The sequence below is a fragment of the Nelumbo nucifera genome, chromosome 4 (assembly GCF_055504915.1).
Source record: "Nelumbo nucifera cultivar China Antique chromosome 4, China Antique-T2T, whole genome shotgun sequence".
Classification (NCBI taxonomy): Eukaryota; Viridiplantae; Streptophyta; class Magnoliopsida; order Proteales; family Nelumbonaceae; genus Nelumbo; species Nelumbo nucifera.
This window is the reverse complement of record NC_142652.1, coordinates 82,196,577-82,211,665: the sequence shown is the minus strand read 5'-3', so window position 1 is coordinate 82,211,665 and position 15,089 is coordinate 82,196,577. Positions and strand designations below refer to the sequence as shown.

The window sequence follows — 15,089 nt, the reverse complement described above, 5'->3', positions numbered from 1 at the left end:
TACCCGAACCAACTCGATGAACCAACCTTGGTGGAACCGACCTTGGAGCCAAACTTGCCTTTAAATAAACCTTAGAATGCTTTTGAGGATGTGAAGATTTGAACCCAAGCACTCATGGTTACAAAGGTCATGGTCTCACTTGACCATTGAGTTATTTTAAGTGATTTGATCATTTGTGTTGATATTAATATTTGAATGTTTATAATAAGTGATGATGGATAATTTGGTCCTCCAATGATATTACAATGCGGGGCATTGCAGAACAACAGAATGACACCTTGACACCAAGTAGACCCCAAGAGCACTTCAAACACTTCACAACTGCACCGGCGACCTCGACACCACCCCAATAGGCCGAATTGCAAACAACTAGGCAAGACCTCAGGTCGGCATAAGAGGCGACCTGCTTCCACCAATTTGACTTGTTTCCGGTTAGCAACCTATCTGACATGCTAAGTGACGTCACCCTTTAGCGAGCTATTGCCTCCGAATTCCCCGGGATCACGACGCTACGCAGGAAGAGTTGTTTATCACCCTGCCCACTTCGGGCGGGATTGGATAGACATTACCTTCTTACGCAGAGTCCACTTCCAAGCGTGAAACCACCTCCGAATTAGATAGGTCAGAGATCCCAGGCATGTTTCGTGAGACTCACGAAAGCTCGTCTATATAAGGGCCTCACCTCCAACCTCATAAGGTATGTGTGATTTAGCGCTCAAGCTCTCTAGCTCTCAAAAAAACTCCATTTCTCTATAAGCAACGAAGTATCCACACCGAGTAAAGTAACTCGAGTACTGTGATCCTCTCTCTTTCTTTACGGCTCGACCAAGCGACTTACATAATCCGACATCCAAGTTGTCCTCTAGCAAGGAGTTTCTAGATCGTGCACCATCGATAAGTAATGTAAAAGGTAATATTTACAAATTTTAAATTTGAATTATAAGTTATTAACCATTTAATGATAGTCTACATATTAACTTACTCAATTTAGTCAAAAAAATAATGTAAGTTTTAAACTATATATATTATATTTATTGAAAATCAAGTTTTTAAAGAACATGTTTCTTTTTTCAAGGGGGAATAAATGAACAAGTTTCATGGGTAGACCCTGGAACCGATCCCAAAACCACCAAGGCCAAAACCAACCCTAGAACTAACCTTTACAAGATAGATTCTGATTCCAAAAACCTTGAACCGACCCCTATAGAGTAGGTTCCAGGTTCTGCTATTGAATTGAACCGAACAGACTCATGCTCACCCCTAGTTGGTGCATGTGACAAATCCATCATGGGCTGACATTCTACAACCTAAGACAGGCCATTATTTGGGGCCAATCAAACCTGCCCTAATAAGGCCGGATGGGCCACGTAACCAAAACATAGTTAGACTGCATTTGCCATTTGAGGACTTATCTCCATTTTTTTAGTTAAAAAGGAAATAAATCCTTATTTAATAAGGAATGCCAAATGGAGCCTTAGTGTTAGAAGTTTTCCTAAAGACAGGGTAGGATCCATCTTAACTATTTCCATGGGTCCCATCACCATGAATAAGGGCGAAGCCCAAATAGTTGCATTCCAGAACGGTTCTGGCTTTCCAGGCTTCCAGCGTTGTTTTGTTGTTTATTTTTGTTGGTGGGCAACAGTTCTGATATGTATTATCTGGACACTTGATCGGTGTTTGCGTAGAGTAGCACGAAACGACTTCTATAATGATGGTTTCGTGCAAAAAATCTCCATTCTATTGGGCGTTTACTCGCATACAAACTTATCCACTCATGCATCGTTGTCACTTGTCAGGAATCCCCAAATGGTGATTTACTATGGGCGATTCGTGGTGGACTTAACAGCCACAGTTTTCCTGCTTTCATAAGACGCCACGTAAGCTCTCGAGCAATTTCTCTTGCTTTCTTGCCTCTTTAGCCACGTGGCAATATCACATTGCAAGAAAATAAAGCAGAGGCTACTGTACGAGTACGATCCTGTTGGACAGAAGGCACGCTCCTCTCTCTCTTTCTCTCTCTTTATATCATGGACACTCAGCATTCTCGCTTTCAGCCTTTCACCGTCTAGAGGTTTGTAAGTTGCAGAGGGAAACGAATCAGTGAGCTGGCTGTTGTTGTTCGTTGATCCGGTACCTGAGCGAGAGTCTTTAATGGCGACTTCAGAGAAGTCGGTTATGGTGGTCGGAATCGACGACAGTGAGCATAGCTACTATGCTCTTGAGTGGACTCTCGACCACTTCTTCGTCCCTTACGCCGCCAATACTCCTTTTAACCTCGTCATCGTTCACGCGAAACCCCCTCCTTCTACTGTTATCGGACTCGCCGGACCTGGTAAGGAGAGAAGCTCTAGACTCTGATTCTGATATCTCTGCTACTTTTCGTTTTACAAAGTTATTTTCCCTGTTAGGTTTTTGTAATGGCATTTGATTGCTTGATGTGGATACGCCAGTTTTTCTCCACTTGATGTGCGAGAGATTTTTTAGTGTCTTAATGTTCTTTTCCACCTTAATTGGCCAATTAAGTTGGATCCTGTCTTGATCCAAATTCTATTCCAAGGAATTGCAGGAGCTGCCGAAGTTTTGCCGTTCGTGGAGTCGGATCTGAAGAAAATGGCAGCCAGGGTTGCAGAAAAGGCAAAGGAAATTTGTTGCTCTAAATCGGTAATTTGGACTGTCCTGCCTAGGACTTGGAAATTTTTTATTAAGTTCTAGACATGACATGATTAGGTTTCCTTGTAAGCCACTGCATCACACTTGATCCGTTAATTATCAAAACATATGGATGCTTTTCTGTTGTCAAGCTCGGATTATCAGTAATTGAATCAAGTATGCGCTTCCAAGTTCTTCCTTTTCTGGAATCGATTTTTTTTGCCACAATTTTGATCCCATAAAAAAGATTTTGACAACAATATCTGTCCTCTTGCTTGTACAATGTTTTGAAAAGCAAACTAGATGGAAAACCGTTCTGACTGGCATTTCATGAATTCAGCAGTTGTTCTGTGCGGTTTGAGCACTTTGACTGCTGAATAAGGAACGAAAAGGGGAGTTGGAAAGATAGAAGGAAGCAAAACTGTAGAAGTCCAAAAAGATATTACATAACCAACGAAATATCCATTTTAACCATTTAGAAGCAATTATTTATAAATTTCAGCCAAGTTTTTGTCAAACCTTAACATAATTTTGTCATGATAAACTGCTTTTGTTTTGTTGACAAAAAAAAAATCCTACTCTCTGACGTCCTGTCCAACTGACATCCCTCCCTACCCAAGAAAAGAGAATATTGTAAAAGGTTAGTTCTATTTCATGCAACAGACTTGGATTTGCAAGGAGTAAACGTAGGAAACCTATGATACCCGGATACCTATACATGCCTAGTGTACCAAATACTTCATGGGTACTTCTAGATACACCCTATAGCATTTTTTTTTTTTGATAATTAGATACACCCTATAGCATGAACTTTAGAATATGTGAAGTGGCATGTTCTGACAAATTATACTATAGAAATATCTTTACATGTTAGACATTTAATTAAATTTGTCAAGGCATAAATCTTGAGGGATCGATGACATTGAACTACAAAGGCTAAATATATAAATGCATGTATTTCCTCCCTGGCTTCAGAACAATATTTCCTTGCACGTGTTCCTACTGCACAGTGTGCAGTTGTGGATTTACATCCTCCTATTGTGGGACAAGTCCCTCTCTAAACAAAGAAACAAACTAGATGCATCTTGCCACAGGCTTAATAAACCTGATGATATATTTTGTAGACTGTTTTCTTTGGTATGTATTTGAATTGAATTGAATTGAATTATCATTTTTCTCTCTTGTCAACTCATATGCACTGATTCTTTTTTCTTATTGTATTTTCCCGCCATTTTTTGTTTGGGAGGAGGGGTGGTTAGTCAACAGATTCTGAGCATTCTGGTTGATCTGCAGGTGGAACATGTAGTAGTGGAAGTTGTGGAAGGCGATGCTAGGAATGTTATTTGTGAGGCTGTAGAAAAACACCATGCATCTACGTTGGTTGTGGGCAGTCATGGCTATGGAGCTATAAAAAGGTATTGGTTGAAGCTTAGAAATACACATATGAGTTCAAACCATGGTTTTTGAACTGCGGTTGACCCGGATGGATCGTTCGGCCCAGGAACCATCCAGGCAACCGGTTCCGTTTTACCCCAAACCCAGTCCCTGGCCAAAAACTGTTGAATCGGTCAATGACCCGTTGATCTGGGCGGTCGAACCGTCAACCTGTTCAACGGTTTTGACAGTTTTTTAATTTTAATTTTTGTTGTCACAATGGGCTGTCCGTTCGAACCATCGACCCGGAAACCAGTGGCCAGAACGATTCCATTTCTGGGTCGTTTTTTAAAACCATGGTTCAAATTGCTTTAAATTACTTATAAATAAAGGAAAAATCTATGATATGGAAAGAGTTTTGACCAATCAAAACCCACCCATGAATTTTGATAAATAATAGACTTTTATCCAAGTAAATAAAATATCTTATAATAGACTTTTATCCAACTAAAAGGAAAAGCAACCTATATTTTACTTGGATCAGCAGAATATTAAGTCAATAAGACAACTCAGATTCTACTAATAGACTGTCTAATTCCTTACTATGATCAGAGAAAAATAAACCATACTATAAAACTGACATGCCCTGTCAACAGGATTTTGAGGAGCAAACAACCAAGAATTTCATTCTGAAGTTCTATTGTAACTTCTCTTGCAGGTAGAAGTTGTTTAATTGGTGTTTTTGTTGCATCTTTTACAACTGAAGTTGACAACAAAGTAAAACAGAGTAAATCCATCCGTTGAATTTCTTTACGTGCTTAAACCTTAGAAATAGAATAGTCTCCCTATCCAAAATTCAGGTTATGGCACCAACAAGGTATAAAATTCTTCATTTTGACACCACTTTCTATCCTCACCAACATCAACGCAATGAAGTGGAATGTGAAATCTTGACAAAATGCTATTTTTCTCAAGAGTGCTGATTTTTTCTTTATGAAAGTTTAAAATGCCGAGAATTTCAAAAAATCTTGTCATCAAAACAGAAGTAATGGAATTTTCAAAATTTACTTTCAAACAGATGACCCTACTAAATTCATTGTAGGGTTATATTCTTGGATCAATTGAAATGTTTGTACTCACAATAAAATCTTTATTTTATTGAATCTTACTGGGTATAAAATTAAATACACATTCAGATACAATGGAAAGAAAACCTTTATAGATATTGGAAACTTATCCAAAACCAATAAAGCAAGAAAAAACACTGGTCTATGTGGATGAGTTTGGAAACTCATCCAACAACCATTTGACTATCCCCTATTCTGAACTTTCTTTGGGGGCCATTACCATTTTTTAAAGAATGCAAAATTAGGACCATCCAGTTTGATGTATTTTAACATTTTGCTGTAATGCTCTCTCATTGAGTGGTGAATTCCAACAGTTTCCATTTGCGCATATACAAATCTTATTGGATAGATATTTTTAGTTGTCCACCCTTCTGTACACAAAATTTCCCCCCTGGCTACTGCCTCATACATCTCATGTATTAATCGATGCAAAATTAACTCATAAATGGATCCAATGATGCTGCAGGGCGGTGTTAGGCAGCGTGAGTGACTACTGCGCTCATCATGCTCATTGTACTGTGATGATTGTGAAGAAGCCCAAGATCAAGCACTAAGCCCTTTCTCTACTTTCTAATAAATAAGTGGTTGGATTCAAATGCATCATGTTTAGCTGAGATATTCAGCAAATGCCATTGGTGTTGTATCTTTAATATTTACATCCCATTCCTGGTTGTCGATTGCTTTGAAGTTAAATGAAATATTATTGGCTGATTGCACGTTGGATTACAGTTTATGGCTGTCTCTTCTTCTTCTTCTTCTTCTTCTTCTTCTTCTTCTTCTTCTTCTTCTTCTTGAGCAATTCAAGGTTTTAAAAACCGAATTGGACAACAAACCGGTCAGGGGTCCAATTCCTGGGTCGAATGGTCTGATCGTTCAAACCAAATGGATGGCCCATTCTAATAAAAATAAAATAAAAAATGGCAAAAATCATTGGACAATTCAAATGATTTGACTGTCTGGATCAATGGTTTGCTGACCAAATCAACAGTTTATGGCGAAATAATGGTTTTGGGGTAAAACAGAATCAGTCACCTGACCGATTCCCGGTTTTTTTAGTCTGACCGTCCGGTTTTGAAAACCATGGAGAAATTGGAATACATGGTCTCTTACAATCTGGAAAGTAACAATTAATAGAGACCTATTTATATAGGGGACTACACAAAGAAGAATCATAATAGATCAGGTTATCCAGCAAAAAATAGTGTGTTTTCATCCATTGTCCTTGTTACTTTTCATTTTATGGGAAATTCTATGAAGCAATCAAACAACAGAAGGTCCAGAATTCAGACAGGTAAGGTGGGTTTTCACCAGTTTCTAGGGTTCGATTCAAGCCAGTTTTGTTTAAGTAACTATTTACTAATAACCACGAAAGTCACAAATGGCTCTTGATGGAGAAGAAAAATCACCATTTATAAACACAACGGGATTTCTAAACTAGATTGTCAGACGACAACAGAAATAGAATCCTTTGTCAAATTAAAAATTCACAAAGGTAGCATAGTTGGTATATAGGCTGCTGCTTCGTCGCCAAACAGGTAGAAGACTGATGACGTCACCCGTTTCTTCTATCAAAGGATGATTCCAAACCGTCCGTAAAATTTTGTGCATCTCAACTGCCATTCACAAGATCACAGTATGCCAACCTCTAATTCTTTCTTTTATCAGTTTTTGTAACTTACTTACTGAGCCTTTTTTTTTTATTAACAGAAAGAAGATACAAATTGTTCAATACAAACAGGAGGACGGTTCCAAGTAACAAAGTCTCTTTCTGAAAACTTAGAAACCTGAGCTAACGTATGAGCCGCCCGATTTAAACTTCTAGGAATACACATAAACTTAATACTATCAGAAGATCGTTTAAGTTCATAAACACAGTGGATTGGCCAGAACAAGTCCCACCTCCCACGACAAAGATGGATATCCCATCTCCAAAAAGAAAAACCAAAATTCGTCTCCAATTGTTAGCAAAAAGTTGCGCACACACCGAGTATACCACAGGAAACTCTGCCCATGTTGGGGATTAACTCCTGCATCACATTAATGACCACATAAAAAATTTTCCAACGAAGAAATAACAATATGGGGAGTGGATGTCCCGGAAGAATGAGTAGGAGGATTAAGATCATGTGCAATTATTGAGTTATAAGATTTATGAAAACCTGCAGACACCCATAAGGCTCAGTTTGGAACGAGTACAAATATAAATATGTAGAGTGCAAAACCTCATTATTTTGTATGTATTTGCACAGTATATATTTGTATTTGCACTCTTTAAGTTCAGTTTGAAAAAAGTACAAATATAAATTTATAGAGTACAAAACCTTGTATTTTGTGCGGAGGAGCTATTATCTCCGATTTCATTGATGTGAAGCATAGTCATAATTTGGCATCATAAGACCTCTAATCGGAATTTGACAGCATCTCCAATCTCATGGGCTACGACTTCAATGACAGATTCTTCTTCTTCTACCCATCAACCTAGCAAAGGTGAGAATCATCTTCTAAACAGTTAGACTTTGGTTGGTATTGAGAGTTTTTAAACAGCAAAATGTATTTTCTCTTGGAATGTAGGAACTGGTGATAAGACTAAAAAAAGGAGCATAGTTGGAGCAGATCAAAGCAAGGGTAAAAGCAGCCAAAAAGAATATTTACAGGTTGGTCCAGAGCTGTACAACAACAAAAACTTATGCTAATGGACATTGTAGTCGTTACTCGTTAGAATACGCCATCTATTAGAAAAATGACAAAGCCAGTTTCTGAAGCTTGGTATCAAGGCTTGTGCTTGCAATGGTTTGTCTTATACTCTCAATTAATTACACGGGTAATTCAAATTATTTTTAATTTCATCTATTTGTGTTAATTTGATTATGGTGTTATAAATTTTGATGAAACATTTGTCTTTATGAGATCTATAAGCTCGATGATTGCTTGAAAAGATGCTCAAAGCACAAAGGGGATTTAGATATTAATTACTGCCTACCAGAAACATAGAAGATCCTTGATTAAAGAGCACTTGATCTCCAAAAATTCTACTCATATGCTTCCGTTTACTACAAAGGTGGATTTCGTACCGTTGCCAATCCACTAAAACATTTCCAAGACATGCTAAAGAGACTCTAGAATTGATTAAGGCCATGGGTATGCAATGGACATGGCAAACAAAAGACAGTGAGACAAACTAGAGAGAGAGAGAAGGCTGGCAGATTTGGTTCTCAGTTCTAAGAAGAAAATGAACAGTGTTGTGGAGGGTATTTTAATAAATTTACATCTGGGCAAAATAGGCATTTTAAAAAAACAAGCACATTAAATTGGCTTTTCCACCGAAAAAGGTAGGTAGTTGCATGTTTTTATTAAACAAGCACATTAAGAAGTACAGGGAAGGTTTTTATTAAAGTGAAAACACAGGGGAGGCTTTTATGATTGTCAGAAAATCCAGAGGAGGTTTTTGTATTTTACCCTATTTTCTATGCACTTACATTGTACATCTCCCCATGCATAATAACATGTAAGAGGATGAGATGTTCCCCATGTGTGGCTGTGATGTTATGTAGGTAAGTTGGGCAGACTTGTCCTGGGTAGGAAATCTGGACTCAGAAAGAGCTTGGATCTCCTGCCTACAAAAATCCCACCCACGTCTACTCACAACCCACATGACACTACAGCTATACGCCAGAGTTGTAGGGCTTAAAAGATTCTTTCCCACAACTGGAAAAAAGTGCCAACCCCATATAATTGGGTTGAGGCTTAGAAGATGAGAGACCAAATCAGCCCCCACAACGTCCCACATACATCTCTGTGTCATGTATTGGGAACATCTCCCACAGCATATCTCCGGATGATGTCATCGTCAGGAGATGTTCCCAATAGAGGATGTGCTGTGGAACATTGTGGGGGGCTGATTTAAATTCAGATGATGATGATGTACAGGCAGAATGTGGTCTCCATGCTCATAACTCAATCGATTTCCACCCTACTTGAAATGAATATGCTCAACTACAGAAATTGTGTCATGACTCCTTTTAGTTGCACATACAACCCAAAGATTTAAGTGCAACAGTTTCTGATTTTCTGAGGTGGGCCCCACACAGAATCTATAATGAGATAAAGAAAAACGGAGAAGTACACTGCAGCTCACTGCACAATTCTGAAATTACAACCCTTCATAGTCTATTAATAGCCCCTATTTGGCATCAATCCATAGTTAAGATTCATCCCCTTGTACATGAGGTTAAGAATTTTGATATGGACTGAACAATCATTCTCCAAAAGAAAAAAGAAAAACTTTTATCACAGACTAGACCCACAGGTACATTGAACATAAGCTTTTTATTCTATGAAGATTCTCCTCATGGTTTTCAAAGCCGGACAGGACTAAATGGTTGGACCCAATGTTCAAAGTATTAGAAACGCAAAGTGTATCAGAAAGGTAATTTTAAGAGACGTATATGATTTATATAAAGTATTGGGATATAATTAATAACCATTGAAAAATAATAGAAGAACTAAAATGTTTGTATATATACTAATATTTATTAGTTAATATTTTTTTAAATCATTTATTAGTTAGTATTTATTATATATAGAATTAGATAATATTTATTATGTATACAAGTTAATATATGAAGATTACTTTAAATATAAAAAAACATGTCTTTCTAATAAGTAATTAATGTTGGCATAATGGTTAATTAATTATTGTTATAAGCAATGACTTGGGTTTGAAACTTGTTACATTTGGTTTGTGATTTGTAACAAGTTATTTCACTTAAATAACATTTAATGACATTATTAATCATTAAATGTTGTAATCAAAGGTAACTTAAAAGAGCATTTAATTAAATTATATTAGCATTTAGTAACGTCTCAAACTTTAAGATTTAATTAAAATTGATATTAATGAGAGAAGAGATAAATTAAATTTAAATTTAAAAAGAAGAGGGAAATTAAATTGATACATAATGCGTATTCTGTTTCGGGTATGTAGCCTATACGGACCTGTATCGGTCCGATACAAAAAAAAAAAAATACGAATCCCTGTAATTAGACATGTCCAGTGTATCGGCTGTATCGGAACTCTTTTGAAACGATACGTATCGGTTCGTACCGACTGATACGTTGCAAAATTTAAAACCTTGGTCGAACCAAAAAAATGAGAACCAGTCAGGGTGACTGGTTTTAGTTTTCCCCAAAACTGGTTTTTCTACAAAAATCATTGGTTTTAGTCAACAAACTGCTGACCCGGACGGTTAACCATTCGAATCGTTTGAACAGTTTTGACCTTTTTTATTTTTTATCAAAACAGGCCAACCATTCGGCCCGATAACCGTACCCCTCTCGTTTCGGTCTCTGAGTCGGTTTTAAAAACCATGGTTCTCCAGATCATCCAAGGTCCAACGAGACTCCATCAATCATTTGTCATTTGACATCCAGATCAACACATGCTACACTAAAATATGTATTGAATTTGGGGAAAACAACTAAGCAACATTCAATCACGTACCACGCAAAAAAAAAAAAAAAGGATTATGTTAGACTAACCAATAAACCTGATCTAAACTTCCAGTGCCAGGGAATTGGTATTCTCTGCAAAGGAATTGATATTCTCTGCAAAAACTGATACGTTGGAGGCAGACTAGCAGTTCAGTCAGCTCGAAAGCAACCAAACCCACAATTCTCTACGCCTTCTTTTGTTTCTCAGTTTTCACATGGCTTCCGCCCACAAGGCCATGATAATTAATGAACAGAACTGATCTCTCATTCCTAAAATATACAATTGAACCGAAAGTTGAGAACCTTCTTTTAACAGATTTGCAACATTAGATATTGAAATGTTCATCAAAATTGACTTCTCATTCTTCAAATCTGCAATTGAACCGAAAGTTGAGAACCTTCTTTTTTAACAGATTTGCAACATAAGACTAGAATGTTCATCCAAATATTCTACATCTAGGGTTGTGTTTGATATCATTGCTGATTCTACATGAAATGTGAGCCACTGTTTAGATTAAAAAAGTCCATTTTTAGTATTAAATGAAGTACCATTTGCCACTTCATATTCAAATTGATGTTTGTATTATAAATGCCAACACCAATCCAATGCTTACATAAACATCCGATATATAAGTTTTCAAAAATATGTATTGATATATTCCGACGTTCTAATGAAAAGAGCAAAATACCAAACAGAACCTAAATCTACAGTTACCGCACCACCAGCCACCACACAGTTATGTGGTGACTGGTGAGGTTGACAAATGAGCGAGATCTTTTTAACTCGAGTGAAATTTTCACATCTACATGTACATGTTTACTAGTTTAACGTAGGATTGGAATCATATTATCATCTTATTGCAAGCAATTCCACTTTTTTCCACCTCATGCAAGGATTAAAAATTTTGAACAATGCCCATGACAGAAATCGATAAAATCGGTCGTTTAAAAAGAGAAATTTACAAGTGGTACTGATGGAATAATAAATCAAAGTTTCAAAAACAACAACAAACACAATCATATCATCGACAAATAGAAAGATTTTGCTTTGAGAATAAAATTAAAGTTACTACCCAAACATATTACTTTAATAGTTCCATGGCATCGATTGTTAAAAAAAAAAATACACAAGTTTAAACTAAAGCATAAATTAAAACAAACACTCCACGCTCTCTCTACCACCTCTTTTCTTTCTTCTAGCATTTAACTTCCTTCAACCCATAAGCCAAGTATAAAAAGGTTGGGTCAGTCGCACCTTCCTTGTAGTATGCAAAGACCATGGTACTGTCGTCGTGCATGCTCTCGCCCACAAAACTGCAACCACAAATGCAATTATTCTCAACCCATAACAATAAGCATATATATATATATATGTTAGCTCACAAGAATTCCAGGAGGGACATACAATTGGAAGTCACTGAGCTTTGAAAGAAGGAACTTTGTTGCTGCCTCAATGTGCTTCTTAAACTGCTCTTGCTTTTCAGCATCTAACTTGGGTGTAAGCAACTTGATGTACCTTTTCACGTATGCAACAAACTGCTTCTTATCAAACGAGGGTTGTTCCTACAAATGATAAAGAAAATACCATTATCTCCTGCAAGAAACTAACAAAACTCACTACCATAGCAAGAGAGGTGTAGGTATGTATGTTACTAACCTGTAGACGGAAAGTATCGACAATGTCAACCACTTTCACGGCTTGGTCATCTACCCCTTCATCGTCCTCCCCGCCTTCAGCCGATGGGTTGGCTCCAATGTCTACATCAATAGATCCTTTGACGACCCACTAACAAAGCCACAACATGGTAAATGTTAATTTTGCTATACAATGTCCACTAAGTCTCTAACAACCTCATCAAAAAAATGGATAAAAGAATAATTTTATTTATATTTACCTCAATCACTCAATGTACAGTTTTCTGTCTGCTATTTCTATTAATAGAGAGTTCACCATTTTGTTTTTATTCTATTTCTTTTATATATATTATATTTAAGCTTTTAACATATCCATCTAAAAATAAACAGATAGAAAAATTATAACAATAGCTTGATAGTTTCAAGTCATAGGTTCTTTTTAGCATCACATGGTAATGCTGGCCGAGAATGACGCAAATCCAGAAATAACTAATAGTCTAATAAAGAATACTAACCTTCCCCTCCACTTCCCAAAGCATTCCATTCTCAATTTCCTTGTAAGGGAATGAGTCTGAGAGAAGCTCATCACCTAGAAAACATGAATACTTGATTAAATTAGAAGTTCGTATAGCAAGGGGGCACAATACTACACAGCAAAGATCAAAGCACAAATCACCAAGGGACATCTAGCAAGGAGTCACAATACTACACAGCAGAAATCACCAAAGGAAATGCGTAAAAGTATGACAATCACAAGCCACGGAATAAGATGCATACAAATATGACATGCAGTAACATGCATGAGGTCCTATCACCTAAAACTCAATAGACAAGTAAATGGTGCCTTGCCTCTTGGAGCCTATTAGTATTTTACAGTACGTACAGAAGGTCCAACCATCTACGACTTGCTAAACTCAATTTGCTTGCATCTTGGAATCCAAGAGGGCATTATTTCAACATCCTTTACTACATAAAGAAATTTTTGGAAACGCATTTATTTATTAATAAAAGGATTACCAAAAGCTTATCTTTTAGTCGAGACAAAAACAAAAACATATCGGCATCTCTCCACCGAGAATGGAGGAAAGAAGCTTGCATGGATGCCCAACCTTAGTAATTGCCAACATAAACAATAGAGTTGGTAGTGATTTTAATATTGGGGACCAGTTCATCTCTGAGTCACAAACAAAAAACAAAGGGGCAGACGCCCAGTCCCAACAAATAAGCCCTCCAAGTCCGAAAACACCTGTCATTCTATAGAAGGAATAAATGAACAAATACACAACCGCAGTCCTGTGTAACAACCAAGAAAAGATATCCTGACCTTCTAAATCAGGGCCACCAAGAGGAAATAGGGCCCAAGCCCCAAGGCATTCATACAGATTTACAAATAAGCTGAAAAGGTATGATACCGAAATAACTTGCATATAAAAAGAGTAAATGACAATTGGCAACAAAGAAGTCTAATCAAGTAGATGACATGTAGAACAATGACAAGCTACGTTTGTTGAATAAATGCCCAAAAATTAAACAAAAAGAGTAAACACCAAGGGCACTTGCAAGATAAATAACATATAAAAATACAGCTAACTAGAAAAAAAAGAATGATCGAACTTGGGATACAGCCAAAAGCTCAATACAATAGAATTTCCAATTCTTCAACAAGACAAAACTTTTGCAGATTAGAGAACAACAGGAAAATTTGAACTTCATTTTTCACGCCTATCAAAATTTCACGACTGAATGACACTTTAAGCAAGAAAATAAATATTGATTTCGTATTTACTGAGGTCTCCCAGTAAGAAAATTTGGTACAGAAGGAAAAAAAATCCCCAAAGTAAACGTAGTCAATCGCCATGAACTTAATGACAACCAGCTGGATTAACAAACAAGAGTAAAACAACTGAAAAGTCAAGATAACCTATGCATCAAAGTAGCTTAAATTGTACGAGACCTTCAAGATCCGATCGAATTGTAAAAACCAGTCCACAGATCCAAAGTTATGACATTCAAAACAGACAAAAGTCAATACAACTATAGATATAGGACCCCATAAAGTGATCCTCAGAGATACAAACAGGATTCAAAATTAATAACTCGAATGTCCTACAGAAAACGGAAGTCCCAAAGGCTATAAACCCTAAAAACTCTGGAACCGAGACATGGCCAAACAGAAACTAAATCAAAACAATACCTGTGAGTAAATCCTGATAGACAAGCATTCTTCCAGACTCTCACGGATCACTGAAAATATCAAATGCGAGAAGAGAACGGGAGAGATGGGCGTGCGTGAGAGAGAGAGGGTTTGGTTGGGTTGGATTGATGCCTATATATAAACGAGGGTTTGGCGACGAGGGATTTGAATAAGAATTCAAGAATTACATAAGCAAGCCTTTAAGTTTTGTTAAATACCCAACAAGTCCTTTTCCGTGTGGAATCCAACTCGTGAGTTAAATCGGTAGTAACGCTGGGCTAAAACCACGAAATCCCAGCCTTCTATTTATTGCTATGTCCCCACCTTACGTCTCCGTATCAATACATCGAGGGCCATGACGCCAAGGGGAATAGTTTATTTTGTGAGACCGGATCTGTTTTCATAGAGCGTACCTCACACCGACCTCACAGGTACATCTCAACATGTATCGGGAATATCTCCCAGATATAATATTATTGATGAATGATGTTCTTAATACACGGGAATATACCTGTGAAGTCGGTATGAGGTGCGAGAAGCATATCCCATTTCTGATTTCTGTGCGTTCTATTGACGCTATGACCTAAAAGAGAGGCAGGTCTACGTAGTACGTACCATTA

The 15,089-nt window shown here is 37.2% G+C and overlaps 2 protein-coding genes across 4 annotated transcripts; one reads left to right on the top strand and one right to left on the bottom strand.

Annotated features, from left to right (window-relative positions):
* The first annotated feature begins 1,993 nt into the window (after positions 1 to 1,993).
* LOC104606168 (universal stress protein PHOS34-like) lies at positions 1,994 to 5,878 on the top strand. 3 transcript variants are annotated; one of them, XM_088886492.1, is made up of 5 exons: positions 1,994 to 2,332; positions 2,558 to 2,661; positions 3,943 to 4,064; positions 4,680 to 4,741; positions 5,617 to 5,878. In XM_088886492.1, exons 1-4 carry the CDS (start codon positions 2,152 to 2,154, stop codon positions 4,714 to 4,716), a joined length of 444 nt encoding a protein of 147 aa, XP_088742618.1. In that variant the 5' UTR covers positions 1,994 to 2,151; the 3' UTR covers positions 4,717 to 4,741; positions 5,617 to 5,878. The 3 variants fall into 3 exon arrangements, with proteins under 3 accessions (XP_088742618.1, XP_010269547.1, XP_010269548.1); XM_010271245.3 differs by lacking the exon at positions 4,680 to 4,741 and having other exon boundaries at positions 2,001 to 2,332; XM_010271246.3 differs by lacking the exon at positions 4,680 to 4,741 and having other exon boundaries at positions 2,003 to 2,332; positions 2,567 to 2,661.
* A 5,784-nt stretch (positions 5,879 to 11,662) lies between these two features.
* On the bottom strand, positions 11,663 to 14,626 carry LOC104606169 (translationally-controlled tumor protein homolog). The gene is made up of 5 exons (XM_010271247.3): positions 14,470 to 14,626; positions 12,791 to 12,864; positions 12,298 to 12,426; positions 12,046 to 12,203; positions 11,663 to 11,954 (listed from the first exon to the last, which is right to left on the bottom strand). The coding sequence occupies exons 1-5, from the start codon at positions 14,495 to 14,497 to the stop codon at positions 11,837 to 11,839; spliced, it is 507 nt and encodes a 168-aa protein (XP_010269549.1). The 5' UTR covers positions 14,498 to 14,626; the 3' UTR covers positions 11,663 to 11,836.
* Positions 14,627 to 15,089: the final 463 nt, after the last annotated feature.

What these genes read in the sequence shown, in the direction of transcription:
- LOC104606168 (XM_010271245.3), top strand. Translation starts at nt 2,152, where the DNA reads ATGGCGACTTCAGAGAAGTCGGTTATGGTGGTCGGAATCGACGACAGT. An exon ending in AAATTTGTTGCTCTAAATCG is followed by an intron (nt 2,662 to 3,942) that starts GTAATTTGGACT and finishes GTTGATCTGCAG; the next exon opens with GTGGAACATGTAGTAGTGGA. An exon ending in GGCTATGGAGCTATAAAAAG is followed by an intron (nt 4,065 to 5,616) that starts GTATTGGTTGAA and finishes ATGATGCTGCAG; the next exon opens with GGCGGTGTTAGGCAGCGTGA.
- LOC104606169 (XM_010271247.3), bottom strand. Translation starts at nt 14,497, where the DNA reads ATGCTTGTCTATCAGGATTTACTCACAG. An exon ending in TTTGGGAAGTGGAGGGGAAG is followed by an intron (nt 12,427 to 12,790) that starts GTTAGTATTCTT and finishes TGGCTTTGTTAG; the next exon opens with TGGGTCGTCAAAGGATCTAT. An exon ending in TCGATACTTTCCGTCTACAG is followed by an intron (nt 12,204 to 12,297) that starts GTTAGTAACATA and finishes TATCATTTGTAG; the next exon opens with GAACAACCCTCGTTTGATAA.